This window comes from Vidua chalybeata, chromosome 6 (genome assembly GCF_026979565.1).
Source record: "Vidua chalybeata isolate OUT-0048 chromosome 6, bVidCha1 merged haplotype, whole genome shotgun sequence".
Taxonomy (NCBI): Eukaryota; Metazoa; Chordata; class Aves; order Passeriformes; family Viduidae; genus Vidua; species Vidua chalybeata.
In genome coordinates, this window is record NC_071535.1 from 7,976,873 (window position 1) to 7,996,546 (window position 19,674).

Below are 19,674 nucleotides of genomic sequence, written 5' to 3' on the forward strand. Positions count from 1 at the left end.
AGACTTTCACCTGAAGATCTTACTTACAAATGTGTTCTCTGGCAAGTTATGTCAGGATCCTGGTGGTTTGATCCCCCTGGAGAGAAGCACACTACTCCTGTTTTGTAAAACACTAGGCACTGCCAAATAGGTGTTGTAATACCCCTTTGAGTTCCTCCTTCAAGCTGTTTTATCTTTCAGATGCATGCAGCTGGTTGTTGATAGGATTCCTCCACCTAGTTGCTGGGTAATTTTCTTTACCCAAAGTGAGTCTCTACCTGGGTGTTAAATTTGATATATTAACACCAGGACTGACTCTTATTCACCTGTTGTTTTTATTTGTGCTCTTTTTGCAATGAAATGATCTTAATAGTCTAGATTTCCCTCTGCCACCCCCATATGCACACACATACACACTCCTCCAGCTTAGGTTTTGCTTAGTTTGGTGGAGGAGTGGAATGAGTGTTCAGACTCATGTAGGTGGAGATATCAGCCTGTTGTCTGTTAACCATGGCAAAAAATAGCCCCTCTCACCCCTCCCTGGTTTTGCAGACTTCCTAAAGTTTGTCAGGTGGGGCTAATTCACAAAGAGTTCCCCTCACACAACAGTAGGACTCCAGAGTTTGTAAACAGCATCTTGCTTTTGTGACTGGGCCAAGAGGAGTATAACTGCAGTAATTGCTCTCAAATAGAAAACTTGAACTTGCTCAGCTGCTTTCTGCTGCTGATGTCTGCAGGACTCTAACCCAGCTTTCCACTCCTAACAAAATGGGGTTGTTTGGCCCTGGTTTCCAAAGGGAAGGTTTTTGTTTAAGAGTCACTATGCTCACTCCTTAAATGAAAAATGAAGATATAGAGGATGGTCATCTTTATGATTTTGGATGGTGGATGGTCTCTGAATTAAACAGACAAGCTTCTTGCATGCAAATTGCTGAAATATCCTTCAAGTTTCAGAAAAAGCCCTCTACCCTGTCCCTGTCCCCAGCCCCCATGGTCCCCCCAAATGGGGATGATTTACTCTTTCAATAAAGGTCCCTCTTAGGATGTTATAATGTCTGTTTCTAAAAGATAAACCTGCAGACTGTCTGCCCTTAAACTTGTATTGACTGTGAGTCCTGGATCTTCTCAGAATCTTTCTTCATTCTTTCCTTACTCACTTTCTACCTCTGGGTTATTCATGAGGAAGTTGTATGAACTTGCTGCAGAGTTCCTGGGGAAGGAAATGGAATATGCTTGCCTTGAAGTCAGCTTTTTCCATGGCAAGCAGGCGTGCCTGGGGGAGGGGGAGAGGTGCTGAAACAAGAAGGGGGGCAAGCCCCCAGACCTGTGCTTGTCTCACTTGGCTCAAAGTTTCTTATGAAAGCAAGTGTGAGAACTGACTGTGCTGATCAAGACTTAGTGGACTTGGCTACAAGAAATATTAGTGGTGGCTTGTTCCAGAAGTTACAAAAATTAACCTGCAGTAAGACTAGTGATGTGCTATCCAGTGTTTGGACAGTTGAAATGTTTGAGTACAAATGTTTCCTGTGCTTGATTGAGGTTTGAAAAGAAACCGTAATTACTGGAGATGAGACACTGCATTTACTGTGTGACTGTAGAACAGGAAGATAAGGTGGGCTTGGGATTTGTTTAGGAGCAACACTTTTTTTCTACTTAATAGCTGATTCTTAAAACATTTTTCTGTGTAGACAATCTAATCAGTCCTTTTATTCATGTGAAATTAACAACTTTTTTTCTGTTAGCATAAAAGTCACAATAGAATGTTATTGATGTGGAAAACTTAAAGTATTGATTTCGGCTCAGATTTCACCTTTGGCACTTTTCAGACTGTGGGTTGGAGACTCTAAGTTCTCTACCTGACTGAAAATGCTGTCATCAGATTGATCATCTCTCTTAGGATGAAAATTCTGACATTACTGGTTTGCCAGAAAAAAACCCTACCTTTTAAATGTTGATTTGCAGATATCAAGGTGATAGTAACAGTTCATGAAAAGACAGTGCCAAACCAATATTACAGGTCTTGTTTCCCCCCTCCCCAGAAAGGAGGTCTCTGGGATAGTTTGGGGAGTGTTTTGTTTAGTGTAAACAGTGGAATAATGCTTTGAAGTTGCTTGTGTCAACATCAATCCCGAGGAAAAAAAACACTGAGGCAGCATCACTAGGATCGACAGACTTAATTTGTATCTTTCCAAGCTACTTGGCATATTTGTTTAGTTAACTCCTACGAAGTGGCTCTTGCATAAGCTGTGCTCTGCTGCAGAAGTGCACTGATGCTCTTCTGACTCGTAGCCTTTAACATCTTCTGAGTTTTGATTTGATGAGCACAAATGATGAAGTTGTGTGTTTAATTCTTTCAAAAAACAAGCCTAATCACCAGAGTCAATAGAATCAAGTCCGTTTCCAGTGCTGTATGTTCCATAGACCCATCCCCGCCTCCTGAAATGTGTGCCGTGGTCACTTTAACAATATTTTCTAAATGTTTTGCTTGTACTGGTTGAAATGAACAACAGATAATACTTCACAAAGCTTTTTGTCTAGATCAGACCAGACTGGAATATGTATGTCCTGCTGTTCTGTTAGCCTACAGCAAGAGTTATGTACAAGTTAAAGAAGCAGGTGTGGTGGTGTGTGTGTGTGTATTATGTGTCAGACTCATGATTTTGGGGCATTCTTAGGATACTTGTGTAGTGTTTTTTGTTAGATTTATGCATGAACTTGAGCACACTTACATCAACAGTCTCTGTGAGAACATATTCTTAAATAACTTTTAAGCAAGTCTGTTCATATTAAATATACATCAAAAAGCCAAGACACTGCTGGATGATGTGAGGTTGTTAAATACTTGCTGTATAGGTAGTCCTTAGGTTCTGGACAAGAGCTAAATTAATGCAAGTTCTGTTGCTGTTTTCTGTAAGCACAGTTTAAGAAATATGTCAGGTGTCAATGTCTGCTACAGATGAGTTAGTTGCAGCTGGTGTCAGTGGATGTGTTGGTTGTTCTGTGTCAAGACTTTCTGTAGAAGATTGCAGATGTGACTAATGTCAGCTGGTGGTAGAGTTTTCATGAAATGAGTGTGGCCAGTGTGAAGCTGAAAATATCCTTTAAAATTTATATCCATTAGTGTTATTAAATGTTAGCACTTATTCTGGTTATTAGGTAAGGTTATGATCAAGGTGAGTGTATGGATGTTAAAATTTTCACTAATAAATAATTCTGGTAGTAAAACATGTTTCTGATAATTGAGCCATAACTGGGAAGCTCTAAGTGTTGCATATTATGAACATATTTAGTAACACAGATGCTTTTAAGTTTTCAGCTGTCATTTTACAGTGAAATGCAAAATTCAAAGACATGTAAGCAGATCTAGTGCAAGACTTGGTACATGTGGTAGTGGGCAAGACTGGGTTTTTTGAATGAATGGGTTAAGGACCAGTTTTCTCTTTTGAGGTGTAGTTGTAATGTGATGATCCATTGCACTACCACAGGGAGGAATTGCTCTTTCAAGTTATTGGCCAGCTGGAGATGAGGAAGGGGATGACAGGTTGGGTTGGTAACCATAACTATCTGCTCTAGAGGTAAAATATAAAAATCAGTTTTACAGTTGCATTCTTGCTGTGTGTGTTTGGAGTTGTTAAAGGGTGAATGTGTAACTCAGCAGAGAGCAGAAGTTGCCCAACTGAGAACTGTCCCAGCTGAAACTGACGGTCCAGTAAATACTCATTTGTCTATCAGTGCTGTGTAATGTCATTTGATTAACATCTCTAATCTCCTGCAAGTGTGACTGCAAGCCTTCCTTGAAAGGTTACACTCCAAATGCTTGCTCATGTGTGAACAGCCAAGTGCCAGCCTGGTCATCCATAAAAGTAGACACAGGGAAGTGAAAGGATTTAAAAGTATTTGTCTTGTCTTTGCTGTGTAGGTTCTTTAAACTTATTACAGGTAGTCTGTGGCTCTTGGTGGTGACCAGTGGGAGGATGGTTGAAGCAAATGCTGGGGACCAGGCCTGTGGGACCTGGGGCTTGCAAAGCCACGAGGAGGCAGCATGAGCTGTGTGGGCTCCTCCACGTTTTGGACAAGCAGCTCTGCACCAGAGTCATAGCTGCTTGTAATGTACTATTAAGTTTTTATAAGATCGTAAAGTAGTATTTTCTGCTCCAGAGACTATGCCAACTTAGACCATGAGGTTTGGCACCAGAGCTGTGGGATTTCTTGTTTTAAGCATCTTAAAATGCTTATTTATCCTCATTCACACTGCCCAGCATGATCATGCTGGAACAGTACATTGCATAGAACTCTTTACCTTAGTATCCTGAGCAGAGATACAAATCTGTTTTCATATGGTATGATGGGAATGCATAGATGGCTGGTCTGTTTCCTAAGACACCAAGTCCATCTTAAATTTTTTGCTGCCTTTTGTGGGCAGTCAGATGCAACAGCCAATTTGCAATAGGAAAGACCTGCCCTTACATAAGTAAATGGATATCTGGAAGCACTTGAGCACTAGGCTATACTTCTAATGCAAATCAATGGAACACAGGAAAACTAAAGGATATGTTAGAAGGTAAGTAGTTAAAAGTGGAAGATGTGGGTAACTTTGGACCTTGCACTGATTGGCAGAATTCTGCCTGGATTAGTTAGGAGATAATTTTGATACAGAATAAGGAGACGTGCCATTGCCAGATGATGTTAGGGTAGTATGATATAGAACTTATTTTTTCAATTATTCAATGTATGGGTGTTTTTTTCAGGTAGCAGGTAGGATTCTACTGTACTCTGAAAGCACTGCCTGCAACCCCTCTTCCTGTCTGCATCCCTAAGTGCTGAGACTGGGGAGTGCAGGGAGTTGGAGGGTGAAGCTACTAAAATGCTCTGCTAATGTTTGTTTTTAAAAATTGGGTGGAGTTGAGCTGTGCTGTCATACTCAGAGGTAGAGCCCTTTGCTTTCTCAGCTGATCTCTCTCAGTTGTCCATTTCCAAGGGCAGTACAAACTCAAGTGTGTCTCTGTCCAGTATGGTCACTGCTGAGCTCCCTTTTCCCTTCCTTTCTTTAGTCTAATCTGAATAGTCACCACTAAACCTGTTTCTGTTTCAGTGACGTAAAATCATCTTCCCTAGTATATGTCTGAAGCTGAAAACAGAGTAGAAAGACTTATTTTCAAAGGCAGAGTTGTGGTTTTTATGTTAATGTAACTGAGCAGTAGGAAAATAAGAACTCAAGTGCATTTCTGAGTAGAATGATCTCTGCTGTAGTCATGGAAGACCTCAAACAGGGAGCCCTTCTGCTTGGGGTGCTGCACTGATCCTGTTGTTGCTGCTGTTCTAAAATGGGGAGGTTTCAGTGTTATGATCAACCCTGCTTGGTGTGGAGTTGAGGGGCGTGTAAAGCACATAAGGAGCTATCTCAGAATAAAAACACACATCTTGATGTAACAGTAAAATAGTCGTAATGACCCTGTGAAAGGTGCCTGAATTCTTACATAATCCTCTTCCAAAGAGGGTCCTTGCAATTTCTTGGCTGAATGTCCCCATAGCCATGTGAATTTATAGATCATTAGGTTGTGAACTGTGCACACGCTAGGGCTTGGCTCTGCATGAAGATGTGTATAGGAGGACTTCAGGCTAGTGGTGCAATAACTCTCTTCTGTTCTTGATGGTTTTCCTTGATTTTGAATGTATCTGAGGATCTCCGTGTTACTTGTAGCACTTGGAAGCTATCAAAGCTGAATGGTTTGACAGCTATTCCAGTTCATCTCAAAGCAGTTAAAATTACCTGTATACATAACTTTTTTCTAAGTAAGTTTAGTATTTGAATATCTACATCTGTCCCACATTCTTGATCATAAACCAAGGAAAATGCCTGAAGCTTTGGTTTAGTGAAGTAAAGGCTTCATGTTTTTTCTAAATTATTTAAGAAATGTCTGAAATCATGGGTTTTTTCTTTCCTCAGGGAAAAGTACAGTGCCAGGTGTGCTTACTGTAATAATTGTTTATGCGGTGTCTTTTGTAGATCTGCTTTTTATGCTACCCTTTCATAAAAAAGAAGTCTAAATTTATGATAGATGCAGGGTGAATTGTGTATTTCTTCTTTAGATATGTTTTTCTGTAAAACAAATCTGGTAAAGACTTGTCTCTCATGTGCTTTCTAATGGATGGCTCTCATTCTGTTTTAGGGGAGGGGGTTCAGTTTAAATCTTAAATATCCCAGCTGTTTCCCAAGGTTCAGAACCTCATTTCATTTAAACCTTTTTTAGGGCTGCTTCTGGAAAGGATTTCTGTGGCTAAGCAAAGCTGAGAATTAGGTGTACTGGGAGGAGAGTAATAATAATTCAGTCCTCAATGTGTGTGTGTGTGCATGGAATGTTTTTGTTTTGCTGGTAGCATGGCTTGTCCCACAATTTTTAATGCTGTTATATTTCATGCTTTTGAGAAGATGCCTTCAATGGCTTTCACATGACAACAGAGAAGTGAAATTTTCTACTGCTTTCAGTTGGCTTTCTTGTAGCAGTAATATCTGCTTATTTCAAATCAGTTTGTCTGGCTATAACAGTTTTTTTTTACTGTCTAATTGGTGTCTTGTTTTTTTTCAGAGGTCGTTCACATTAATATTAGAAGCATGGGATTGGGATAATGATACAAAAGCTGGTGAGTATTTATTGAAAGCTTGGAGTTTGTACTTATTCTGTGCTGTACATGTGCAAATTGGGGAGGGGGTAAATTGTATCCTGCTGCAATCAGCCATCCCTCCAGATCAGCTCTAGGCAAAGCTGTTGTCTGAGTAAAGGGCATGTACAAATCAAACAGTGAGTATTGGGCTAGGAACTCTGAAAAATTATTGCTGTAATTTTAAAAGCAAAGAGAATGGACAGCTGTAAATAAAGGGTACGATTAACACGACTCTTGATAATTAGCTCTAAAAAAATGTTTACAAATCATGCCTTTATTTTCTTTAAAAAAAGTAAGGTAATCTGTAGAGCTGCACTTCAAATTCTCCTTAGTCTGCCTGTGATCATGCTATGCAATAATTTCCACGATCATTAAAGCAATTAAACAATTCTTGTTCCCCATAAGGAAAGTGTATTTCATGTTTTTGTTGCTCTAAATCATGGTATGATCCCTTCTCTGTTTCTCCTCAAGTACTGGAGCTTACCTTGCATTTTCAATCTGTAAATGCTAATACTCCATGTTAAGGCAGGGTTGTTGATCTGAAGTGAAAGCAAGATTATTTTATAAATACTTCAAAATCATATCAAGGTGCTGATTGCCATAATGCTGCTAAATTTGGACTCCAGCTTGAACCTACTCTTTGTAAATGGTTTACAAATATGTCTTAAAATAACCAATGCTTCTGGTTACAAGAAAAAAAATGAACCTCAGACTTGCATTGTGGTTATTGATGGACTGTTTAATTCTGGTTGGGATCAATGTAGGGGAAGGTAAGTGTCTGAACATTGAGATAGTGAAGAGGTTACATACATTCAAAATCATCATAAGATTCTGTATCAGTAATGCTGAGTTTTTAGTTTAACTGCTACCTGAACCCTTCTTCTGTTAGAGTTAAGCTTGTCTTGTTTACAGCTGCTTTAGCCTTTTTCTGTTTGTTTTCTTTATACCTCTGATTAATGTTGCTGCAACTCTTCAGTTGAGTTTGTCCACAGCCTTCTTGAATGACACTTCCTAAAGCTGGGCGTGGTATTCAAAATGAGCTCTCGCGTGCTGAGCAGAGTAAGCCCAAATCTTGAATATGTTTACACACCCTACATAGTAACAGATTGGAGGAATCCTCTTGAATGCTTTGTTTAAAATATACTATGTGATGTTAACTAATTTAAATGGTTTCCAGCTTGGGAATAATTTATCTAGGGGCAGCTAGTACAACAAATATTAGAATATTCATGTTGTTACAGAGGGCAAATCAACTCATGAGATGTTGTAGAAAGGACTGAACACGAAGAGGCAGCCTATCCTGTAAATCAGCTGTATGCATTCAAGTGCTGGATTTCATTTTTTAATTAGCTTCTTAATAAATAATAGTATTGTAACTTCGTTTATTTCTTAGAATTTGCATAATCCTCTTGCAAATCTGTAACTTTAAACCTCAGATTTCTTTTGAATACGCTTGATAAGAGGACAGTCATCTCAGCCTTGTGTTAGGTCTTTGTTATGCTTTTTAGTTTAACAAGCTCTAACAAATCTCTTTACTTGCATTCTTTTTTTTCCCTGAACTTCAGGCCAACAGGATATAGAGTGTTTTCTGGAGGCCCAATGTGCCATCTCCTTAAATTAACAGTTTCTATGAACTGTGGGATAGTACATAAGTGTCAGATTACAGTTTAGCTCTATGAGAAACTGCTGATGGAAAGTGAACTTCCCTTTAATTTAGGCTGCCAGAGAGAGGTACTGCAACGTTGTATTGCAGCTGAAAGCTTGAAGGCTTGTCAGGTGAATTTAGGAAGGCTTTCTTGGCCTGTAATTTGGCAGAAGACTAGCCAAGTGCTTGTCTTGGTTAAATGTTTCTGTAGTCTGTTTTCTGTGATAGAGATGTGTTGCTTTGCTGTGCTTCAATTTAGATTTGCATATAAGATTCCTAGGAAGAATTCCTTAATGCTGAAGGTTTTCTCTTTTTTTGAGAAATCTTGGCGGTGAGTCCTCCAGTAGGTTTTGCCTTGTGAACCTGTCAAGATGCAAAGATGCTTCAATTCAAAGATGTATTTTTGCAAGCACCACTGAACTGCCAAACAGGCACAGATCAGTAAAAATTCACATGTTAGAGAAGAGGAAAGGGAATACAGCAGCTCCTCCAGAGAAAAGACAGTATCTGGTCCTGGAGGGGTGAAGTGAATGTCTGTGAAAAGCGTAACTCCCTGTCAATCCTGAGTGCTGTGCTGATCTGAGGATCAGATTACATGTAGCTTCTGTTGCTACTGTAAGATAGATTAATCAAAGTAATTGCCAGAGTCTGTTTATAAGCTGATTAATTAGTTCTAGAGTCAGGTTTTGCTTTCCTTTAATGGGGATGAATAAGGCTGAATGTTAAATGTGTAGGGTCTGTGCTCCAGCTTGGACTCTGAAGTGGGTATTAAAAGCCAAAACAATAGCAACAACAAAAATAAACAACAAAAACCAAACAAAACAACAAGCAAACAAAAAACCTCCCCTAAAACCTAGAAAGAGAGGCTTCCAGTGAACAACTTGAAGGTTCTAGAACATTTGTCATTCTTCCCTCCCTCTGTGTCCAAGCATCCTACATTCTTGCACTCAGTGAAGGAAGGGGGACTCGGAGCTGGCAGAGCTGACCTGTGAAGTACCATCTCAAGAGCAAGTCTGCCACAGCAAATGTTTCCCCTGTACAAATTCTTAGAGGGTCTTTCACCCCCAGTTCCTGAACTGCTGGTGTGTTTTTCTCCTCCTGTGTGCAGCAGGGTTGGCTCGGGGGTAAGCTTGTGGCAGTGTAGTGTTACCTCTTGTTTGCTTTGGAGGGTGGAAGAGGGGAAGAGGAAACTGGCTTAGATACAAAGTCACTGCAAAGGGCCTGCTCGCTGTCATCTGTCACAGCAGTTCCACTTTCCAGGTAAGTCACTTGACTTGGCAGACTTGAGCAGAGCTCTTGGCAATGCTCAGCCCAGCCCTGCCTTGACAAAGCAGGCTGGCATCTTCACATGTGAAGTAACTTTCCATTTGACTCTGTGTCTACTGCAGACATGCAGTGGGTGCTTTCCTGCCTCCCATTAATCTGTAGGAGACTCATCTGTCCATAGTGCTCAAAAACATGCTGAAGAGAATGTGCTTCCTGAGATGGGCACCTCCTGCTCCTTTGGGTGTGAAGATCTTGTGATGTCTCTGTGTTCCCTTACAAACAACTGCCAGCATCACCTTTTGTACAGCCTTGTTGGCTTGTTGGGAATGTCTGACCTCTGCAAAGGGTCGGGGTGCTGATGGGCAGTGTTCTTATTTGTATATTGCACAGTTAAATACTCTTCAGATAAGGCTTTCTCTTCCAAAAATCAGATGCTCTGGGAACATTAATTAAAGAAATAGCTTTTAGGCATCATCTCCATTTATGCAAACATCTGTACCACTATCTGCTTTTCTAGAGAGGCTTGTGGAAAACCTGTTAATGAAGGAAATTGCTTTGGGGGCTGTTTGTGTGTATGTAAGTTTGAGTGAATGATGCTTTTTTGACCAATAACCAGAGAAATTCAGTTATGCCTTTACTGAGAGCTAAAAGTAATAAATGTGAACCCCTAAGGTGAACTTCTATGGCAAAGTCAGATGCAGGGAGCAAACTTGTCTCACCAAAACAGTTAGGTGAGAGAGGCTGAATATCTTCAGACGTGCTTTGGTATTGTGGGGGAGGAAGGAGAAACCTTGACAAACATGTTCCTCCCTGTGTTTACAGATCTCTCTGGAAGATGCACCTTCTACCTAGGATCAGTGTTAAATTTGAAGTTAAATAGAACTCTCATACCTACTCTGGTACTTAAGAATTTAGTAGTAGAGATGAAATGGCTTGGAGCTGCTTCTCTCATGCCTTTTGTGGCTCAGGGTAAATTATTTGGCGTGCTTATTTAGGCTGTTAAGCCCTACTTATACTGATACAAGCTTAAGGAAAAACCCTTAAGACTCTGAATACATTCCTTTTCAGAGGAGCTTGTGAAGATAAAATTGGAGTGTTCAAAAAGATAAAAAGAGCACTCTTGGGTTATTTCCCCTGTTCTTGACCCCTGGTATCAAGAGGTCTGTTCTGCATAGGTATATTTGCAGTAGCTGTAATGCTTGTTCTCCAGTTAACTGGGTCTGATGAATCTCCATTAGCCTGAAGATACCTGATAAGAATTTTATTATATGAGCCACTCCTTTAATCTCAGGACCTGTTCTTCAGTCCATCTGATGCACTTTGAGGAAGTACTTTCACAGCAGTGGCTACTGCAGCTGTTTATAAGGAGCCTATGTTACTTTTATAGCAGGAAAGCAGCTCTGTGATGTATATTTGCTATTTGTTGAATTTTCCTTGACCATCAGGTGATTCAGCATGTTTTCCTTTATAGTTTTTCAATAGTTAGTGGAGGAAAATAAGATGATTAAAGGATGCTGAGATCTGCCCAGTGAAGTGGTGGTGTCTCCATCCTTGGAGGTATTTGAAAGACATGTAGATGTGGCACTTGGGGATATGGCTTAGTGGTGGCCTTGGCAGTGCTGGCTTAATTGTTGGGCTTTGATGACCTTAAATGTCTTTTCCAACCTAAAAAATTCTGTGATTCTATCTAATCGTTAAACTTTCAGTGATAACTGGTGAGATAAATATCCTATTGGTCAAAAATAAAATTCAGGTAACCTTTTCTGTCTTGCACATGCTGCTGGATGACAGCAGTTTATGCCATAGGAATGAGAGTTAAAGAAGAGGGATAAGCTTCAATGTGTCTTGGCCAGCCATAAAATGTTTTATGCAGCCTAGTCCAAGCAAGCATGACTTACAGCTTATACATGGCAATACCAGTTTTAATAATAAAGCAGAGAGATACTGGGAGGTCTTAAAAAAAACCAGAGTACCTTACTTAAAAGGAATTCTTTTTAAGTTCAGCATTTTTTAATTTCAAGAGGAAGCATCTTTATAGAAGCAAGCTTGGAAAAAGATGCCAAAAGAGCATGATACTTTGGAGAGTTTGATACTTCTGTAAGCATTCTTTTTTTTAATATTGGAGTGGCTGAAAACACTTTGCTATGAGATGCACAGGATTCCTCTAAACTGTCAATAATGTTCTGGTTGAGAAACAGTCACTCCTTGGGTTTTGTTTTCTAAACATATGAGGTTAATGGGTTCTAGAAAGCACCTGGGTAAGTAAAATGCATTTGCTAAAGGTGGTAGCTTAGCATTGCTTGCTACCAGCTTGGCATGTTCTATATTATTAATAATTTGAACTTCAGGCTTTATCTCACTATCATCTCAGCCTCTGGCTGTATGCAAGTCTTTGGTTATGCATTTCTTTTAACATGTACTTTACAGAATCTTTATTTAAAGAAAATGAGTGCTGAAGCTCTGCACTGACAATGTTTAGCTATTTCATAAATGTGTATGAAATTAATATGTTCAAGTCAAGCTTCTGTACCTTTTTCTTATCTTTAAATAGTGTTTGTAGTTCCAGATGCAACTTGCAGTCACCTAGAAAAGCTGTACCAGCAGGATGGTACCAGATTAGAATGGTGAACCCATTAGAAAACTCCTGCCACTGGGCTTGCTCACTGTCTGCCCTTACCCTCCCCCTACTGAGCTTTGCTTGTTCTCAATATTTGCTGAAGCAATTGTGTATTTTCATTGTACTGGCTATAATTGTCTCACCTCCTGGTATTGAAGCTTCTATACAAAGAATTACATGGATAAAGATACAAAATGGATATTTATGTAAATGAAAATACTTTGTGTTGGCAGTTTCTATAGTGTTACAGCCTAGAATCCTCTTGTCCCCTGGGGTGTGTAATTCTTTGTGCAGGTTTGGCCTCAGTGAGTGGAGCCTGGCAGTAGCAGAGCTGCTGCTTTCCATGGGGACAAGGCAGGATGCTCACAGAGTGTGCTGCAACAGGGTTCACAGTTATCAGGAGTTTCACTGGGGGTGAGGATACAGAGCTGAGAATGGCCCTTGACAATCCTGGGTTCACTTGTTTGTTTCTTCTCAAAATGTCAAACACTAGCTGTGTAGTGTTCTATGGAATGGTTGTTAAAGATGTTTTGCGTTTGCCTTTATTTTAGAGTGAATAATAAAATAGAAACAGGCTAGTTTATATATATAATGCAAGCCTACAGGAACATTCACTATTGCTCAGTAATTTTGCAGCAAATTGAATATATTGTGTTTTGCTTTATTTTTAAAATGAAACTCGCAGCAGAGAACTTTATCTCAGCTATGAAATTATGCAGATCTTGCAATTTTAGAAGAACAAAAAGGAGGCAAGAAGAGCCTCAGATCAAGATAAAGCTGCTAGTTGTCAGCATGTGGGTGTGGTATGTTTGGCTGCCTTGAAAAATAAGCTATTTCCTATGGATTATGTTCCAGGGTTTTTTAATATTTCCTTTGGGACACTTTTTTAAATTGGCCTTCCTGTAATGAACTTTGCAAAGCAAAGGAAAATTCAGTTATACAGTAGATCTTTATCTTCGTAACGTTTTCTTTACTTGGTTTTCCCTTAACCAGTTGAGTACTTCTGATTGGATTCCACATGTCCTTGTGTGCTATCAAACTTTAACCCTGTTGAATTTTACCTTTCTTTCCAAAAAGGTGAAAACTTGTTGATAGAGCGAGTGGCACATGCTGGCATGATCAACCCAGAAGATCGATGGAAGACCCTACAAATTAATGGTCCTGTTGCCCACTTTGAAGTGCAAATAAGGGTGAAATGTGATGAAAATTACTACAGTGCTCTGTGCAACAAGTTCTGTGGCCCTCGAGATGACTTTGTTGGTCACTACACATGTGATCAAAATGGAAACAAAGCCTGCATGGAAGGTTGGATGGGAGAAGAATGCAAACAAGGTAATATGCTTCCTTTGTCTTGGATTGGCCCGGTGTATGTAGAATAGGTGTCAACTGCTCTAGGTATTTCTGTGGTGTCAGTGCAGTAACATATTGATTTTAGGACTTACAGGCTTTGTTCTTTCATTACAAATCTTTAAATGAAACATCCTCAGTGAAAGTGGAGCAGAGGATACAGCGTTGCTTCTGGTGGGTGCTGTGAACATACCCAAACAAATCTAGTATTCAGGGAAACATCCTTTTACTAATTGACTTTATTCAATGGTGGAGTTCCTTCAAAGCAAAATGATGCATCGCATCTGTTAATGTAAGATGTTATTGAAGTGATATCATCACTTACACAGTAGACTTCAGTCCTGTAAAAATGCACCTATAACAATGTTTCTGCAAATGAAACAGTTTTAAGTGTAAAGTATGCAAAGCTGAAAGCTTTTTGATTGCTCTTAATGGGAATAGAAATTCAGGTGTAGTCATGTCTTTTAATGTACCGCTCAATCAAATCTCTCTGCATTTTGTCTTCAGTAATTAGTGCTAAAATTATTTGACATACTCTTCTTTCAGGGAAAGCTGAAGGCTTTTTAGTTTTGTTTTCTGTTCCTTTTCAGTAAATAGCTTGTTAATGATGGGGAGGGCTGTTTTTACACCAGGTCACGTATCACTTAAAGTTTGGGATTTCCAGCATAATACCAGTCTTATACCAGGTTTTAAAAACAACTGTATTCCATAAAAGTTTGAGTGCTGATACTCCTGCTGCAAAGCTTTTTGGCTGTAATGGTGCTGTGTTCTGTGAAATAACTGTCTGGAAGGAACAACTATTGGAACATAGCAGAAGGCAATCTATTTTGCACACATAACAGACAGGATAAATGACAGGAGCCCTGCCTGAAGAGCTCCAGATTGCTGCTGTACTAATGGATACCTGGCTGCCCAGACTGATGCCCAAATCTTTTTGTGTCTACAGCTGTGTGTAAACAAGGATGTAATTTGCTCCATGGGGGCTGCAGTGTACCTGGGGAATGCAAGTAAGTCTGCATGCTTGAGTATCTTATTTTTTGGGGGGGAAGCATTGATCTCTCAAATGTCCTCCATGTATATTGCTGCTTTTCAATAAGTCTACTATAAAATGGAAAAATTCTGTACAAGAACATGGATGGAAATGGATTTGAAGTAGATGTCATGTGTGTAAGAACTGCATATATTCTGAACATAGTTTTGTGATGCTATGGTATTTTTTGCCTACATAGGACTAAACAGATTTGCTTAATGTAGTTCAAAACTGTGCCTTTATCAAACGAGAAAAATCAATATTTTTATTATGATTATTTTCAAAATCTTTAGGAATTTTAATCTCTATATGTTTCTCTCAAATGGAAAGGGAAAGCTTGCTCTTTGGACTGTTAGATGAGGAAATGCTCACACTCCTAGAACACTCAATATACATTTTGATCACCAAAATATAGTAAATGTTGCTGTTCCAAGAACAAAAGGGTTTTGGTAATAATAGAGATACAGTAGCAACCCCAGCCTAAACCTTCTACCCCAGGTAAATTTTTTTGGTCCCTAAATACGAGAGAACAGAGAGAAATGTTCCCTTAACTTTGTGATGCAGCTTAAGTAGACTGTGATAGCAAGAGCAGTTGATTGTTTTCCTGTAAAGGTTCAGGCATTCAATGTAGTAGGTCAAGGGGAAGCGGGTGTTATTTTTACACTGTCTGTTGAAGAAGTGGGACAGGTCCACTTGCAAGTTTGGGATCCTGTGTAAGTTGTTGAGTTTATTTGTGGTCAGAGTGGTATGTACCGTTGTAAGGGTGGATTCACACGGTGCTTCCTTATTGAGCTGTGTTGAACCTGCCTGATTGGAATGATGTGAAACTGAGCTGTGGCTGCCAGAACCCCTGAGAGCTGGCAAATACCACGTTGTGACAAGCTGTGACAGTTTAAGGCAATTTGGCTTCATCCTTCTGACTACTACAGCCTCCACAGAAGTGGTGAAAATGGGATGCGGATAGTCCAGTTTAGCTGGGCTTTTAGAGTTAAGCTGGGGTTGAGATGCCAGTTCACGAGCTGTGGTAGGTGACATGCAGACAAGTCCCATCTTGCTGCAGAGCCTCATGTTTTTAACATTAAGGGATGGCAGATAACAAGCCAAACCTTAAATCATTGCAGCACAGAGTGGTTTCTTCCTGTCCTGAAACTTCCATCAGGTGCTGCTGACTTCTTGGAAGGTTTGTTGTGTTGTAGCCCTCTGGTCTGACTGAGAACTGTAAATTTCAAATGCAGCGCTTCAGTTTGTGTGGGGTTTCACTTCTCAAGCTATATAAAAGATTTTTTTTCAAGGAAGATGTTTAAATGATGGCTTCCTTTTTGTGTAAGAATATTTATATATAAAGTTATTTGTGAATTTTCCATATCACTAAGTATCTTCCTTGTAATTTCAAGTATTGGATGCTCCTACTGCTGTTGGGCATTTTTTGTTACAAGTAGAGATTGTGGTTGAGAGCTGGGCCAGTATCATTTCTGCCTGAAGAAGAAACACTCCTTCCCTTGAGCCTTCCAAGAATGCATTTGTTCCCCATGAGAGCCTATTTTAATGAATTTTGATTCATCTAAGGGTTTCTGGTGTCCTGTAGGTGTCAAAGTAGCATCCTAGGAGCCTGTGAATATTTGCTTTTTGAATGCAAAAAAGTCTTTAACTAAATATGTAAAAGAAGCAGATTTAAACAAATACATAGCAGTACCTTTGGTTGGGTTTTTTTTAGATGAGGGTGGGTGGGTGCAAGGGGTTGGTGCAGTTTCTTTTTCAACTTCCATTTCTCTGTGATACCAGCTGTATCTGAGAAGGCAGAAGCTGGAGAGGAGGAGGTAGGTTTCAAGAAGGGAATATAAAACCTTTCAATCTGATAGGCTGGGTGCTGTTACCTTTTTCAAGGTGGCTGTCAATAGGTGCCTCACATGGCAAAGCCTTTCCTTGCAGCCTGGAGATGATGGGAAGAAACATCTGGGGTTGTAAATCCAGGTGTTCCCTTGCAACCTGCCCAGCTAAACTGAGCTCACAAAAATAACCCTGAGTCTGCTGAAGAACTCTGTCCAGGTATCTCACTATTGTGATGAGTGGATTCTCTCACCTGAAAGAAAGTACTGAGGGAAGGAATAGTGGATTGTGTGCAGCTTACCTTGTTTCTTGATGCCTTCCTGCTCAAGTCAGAACTGTGATCAGCAAGATGAAGAAGAACAGTGGCTTTTCTCTGTGTAGCCACTCTTTGTAATATTGCAGAAAGTTCTTAGCTATCTGTTGAATGGTGATTTGGTAGCTTGAGTGTGTTCACAGACAAGCTTTAAATTGTGTCTTTAAACTGTACTCTGTCATAGTTATTAGAATATATTGGAAATGTTGCTTTTAACCAAAATGGATAATGCTTTCTGTAGAAAAATGATGCTGACCTAAAAATAAACAAGGCTTACAGACATGACCTTTATCTTCAGCAGTACAAGGGAAGCTGTTATTTAAAAGAAACTGCTATGTTTGGTGCTATTGAATTTTAATCTACATTCCTTCATCCTGGTTTCTGGACAGCTGCCACTGTAATTTAACAGGTGAAAACAATGTCCTTTTTTAATTCAGAAAGAAAATGAAAATGTGAGAAAAAACATGGGTGTGAGGTAGTTGGGAACCAGCTGGTGCCAAAAGCTACTTAATTGCCGAAACTTGCAGTGCTGTTAGTAAATAGAAAAGCTGGAAAATGGCTTCATCTTCAATTTGCTTGAACATGGAGGTAACTTAAACAGAGGCTCCAAGGCTTCAACCAAGGTCTCAAGAAAAGATCTATCCTCCAGCTTTTATGTTCCAATGTAATTTAGAGCCATTCTCAGATTAAAAGTTACACTAAAATCAGAAGTAGCTAAATGACCTCAGATTGTTAATAAAGGCTGTGTCACTGGTTCTGGATGTGCATCATCTATTGGTCAAGTTCATGCACCCATTTGCTTTGAGAAAGTTACAGTGTTGAGATGTTCTTCCATTTCTTCCACTGAGTTTACATCAAAATGGAAAATAAGTAGGGATGTCTCAAAATGACCTGGTGTAGAAAATGATTTTGTGGTGCACCTGGGTCCAGGCGATGTGTTTTTGTCATTGTGGAGGCAATTCAGCAAAAATAAGAATTTCCTGAATAAAGATGAAAAATACATCCTTGAGGAAAGCAAAAGCAACTTAGCTGAGTCTTGCAAGGATGGAAGAATGCCACCATCCTAAAGAGAAAGCAAACCGGTCTTTACCCACAGTGCATAAAGAAAAACAATAAACTTTGGTCTGTAGTGGCAGACTAGATGGTCTTTTTATAATTGATTTCACCAGGCCAAAGAAGTAGGAGGGATTACCAAAGACAAAACATTGCAGAGCCTTGATGCTGGTACTTTTTGTATGTTTTTACATCATTTAAAGTACTTTGTTAAATTCCATTAAGCTGTCTAGAGGAGAATGAAGTTTGATCTAATGGCTCATATCTGGCTTGGGTTCAATGACCTCATGAAATTAGCAGAGTTGAATGTAAAGAAACCACCAGTGACAGTCTCTTTCCTTGATTAAAACTGCTGACCTGGGTATGTTTGGTACCACTCATAAACTGTCACTAGGCTTAACAGCTCAATCTTTCACTTCCTTGTTATCCACAGTGGTATGGCTTTGGTTGAGGTCCAGATACGCCTCATCTGGCTTATATTGTCATAGCCCTGACAGGATGATGGTATTTTCAGAAGTCTTTCTACTTTTCCCATTGCCTTTGGACATTGATTTCTCATCTAAAGCAAAACAAAAGGGGTTGAATCCATAACACTGCTCAGCTTGGGTTCTGGAGCCATGGTAAGAGCTAGGTTTTGTCCTGGGAAATGCCAGTCTTACTTTCCACAACTGATAAGAAAATTTCTTTAGAGTGTGTAGACTAACTGAAATGAATTAGAAATGGAATCATTAATAGTACTCTAATGTGAATTCTGTGCAACATGGATAAAGCAAGTGTACTATTTTTAAAAGAACTTTTAAAATAAGTTAAGGTTTGTATGCTTTGAACTGACTTGTTCAAGAGCTATATATGACAATTTTAATTTTACAGTTTTGGTGATTTTATGTTTGGTTGGTTTTGTTTAAACTTGTACATTATCTTTGCCCCATTTAAAAAGTTTTCTCAAGCTTTCTGTCCAGTGCCATGCCTTTTGTAGTCTTTGTATTCCCCTTCAGCAGTCCTGCAGTGCCTGCAAGGGCTGTGGGCATCTCCCAAGTGGTTTTGCTCCGTTCATCTGTCACTTTATGGGCCAGACCCTGCTCAACTGTTATCCAGTACTTTCTTTAGAGATGTAGAAAAGCTGGAGCTGCAAAATGAGCTACAACTACCAGGAGTATTGGTGGTGTAAAAAGTGTTCTAGAGAGTCTTTGTTAAATCTTGAACTTCTCAGAGGCAATCCAGTATCACTGATGTCTCACTTGCGGTTTTGTCATGGTTGGGTGGATAACATGTTTAACATCAACACTGGGGGAACTCTGTCTAAACTTTTGATTTAAAAAAACTCAGCAGCTGGATTCTTGTAAATTAATTCTTGGGTATAAAGTGAGCTGGTGAGGCTTTTCAAAACAGATTGTTATTGAAAAACTTTAGAGGACTAGCAAAAGGTCATAGAGAACTAAAAGAAAGAAGGAAATAAAATTCCTGCTTCTAAAAATTGGGAGAAAGTAAGAGATGGGGATCTTCCACAGGTGTTTCAGAATGGAATATTGAGAAATCTCATAGGCTGCTCTGAGCAGTAAACTAGAAAAAAACTTTGTTTGGGCAGTGTGCTTAGCTGCTTTGGCATCTGCCCACTTCAATTCCAGCAATGCTGGACTGCCCATGATCCCTAAAAAGTGTGAGGCTGCTGTTTGGCCCCACAGGAATGCACTTGGTACCAGGACTGGGACATCTCCTGTCTCTTCTTTGGTGTAAGATATGCTGTCACAACTTCAGGTCTCAAAGATCTTGTAAAATTCTTACCATTGCTGTCTTTCATCATGTTGAGTTCTTTTGCCTGTTGTTACAACCAGTGTGCTTTTGTTATTTTTTTTTTTTTTTTAGTGTCCTAGTGGTGGGCCCTTAGGGAATGTTGGCAAGTGTTTCACAAGTAGACACCTTAAGTTAAACAAAGA

At 39.6% G+C, this 19,674-nt stretch overlaps 1 protein-coding gene across 2 annotated transcripts in view; it reads left to right on the forward strand.

The window, feature by feature from the left end:
* JAG2 (jagged canonical Notch ligand 2) overlaps positions 1-19,674 on the forward strand; it is a 68,923-nt gene that overhangs the window by 19,492 nt on the left and 29,757 nt on the right. For both annotated transcript variants that reach the window (XM_053946568.1, XM_053946569.1), the window contains exons 3-5: positions 6,567-6,621; positions 13,248-13,502; positions 14,464-14,524. In XM_053946568.1, coding sequence (XP_053802543.1) covers positions 6,567-6,621; positions 13,248-13,502; positions 14,464-14,524 — 371 coding nt within the window. The remainder of the gene's footprint in view (positions 1-6,566; positions 6,622-13,247; positions 13,503-14,463; positions 14,525-19,674) is intronic.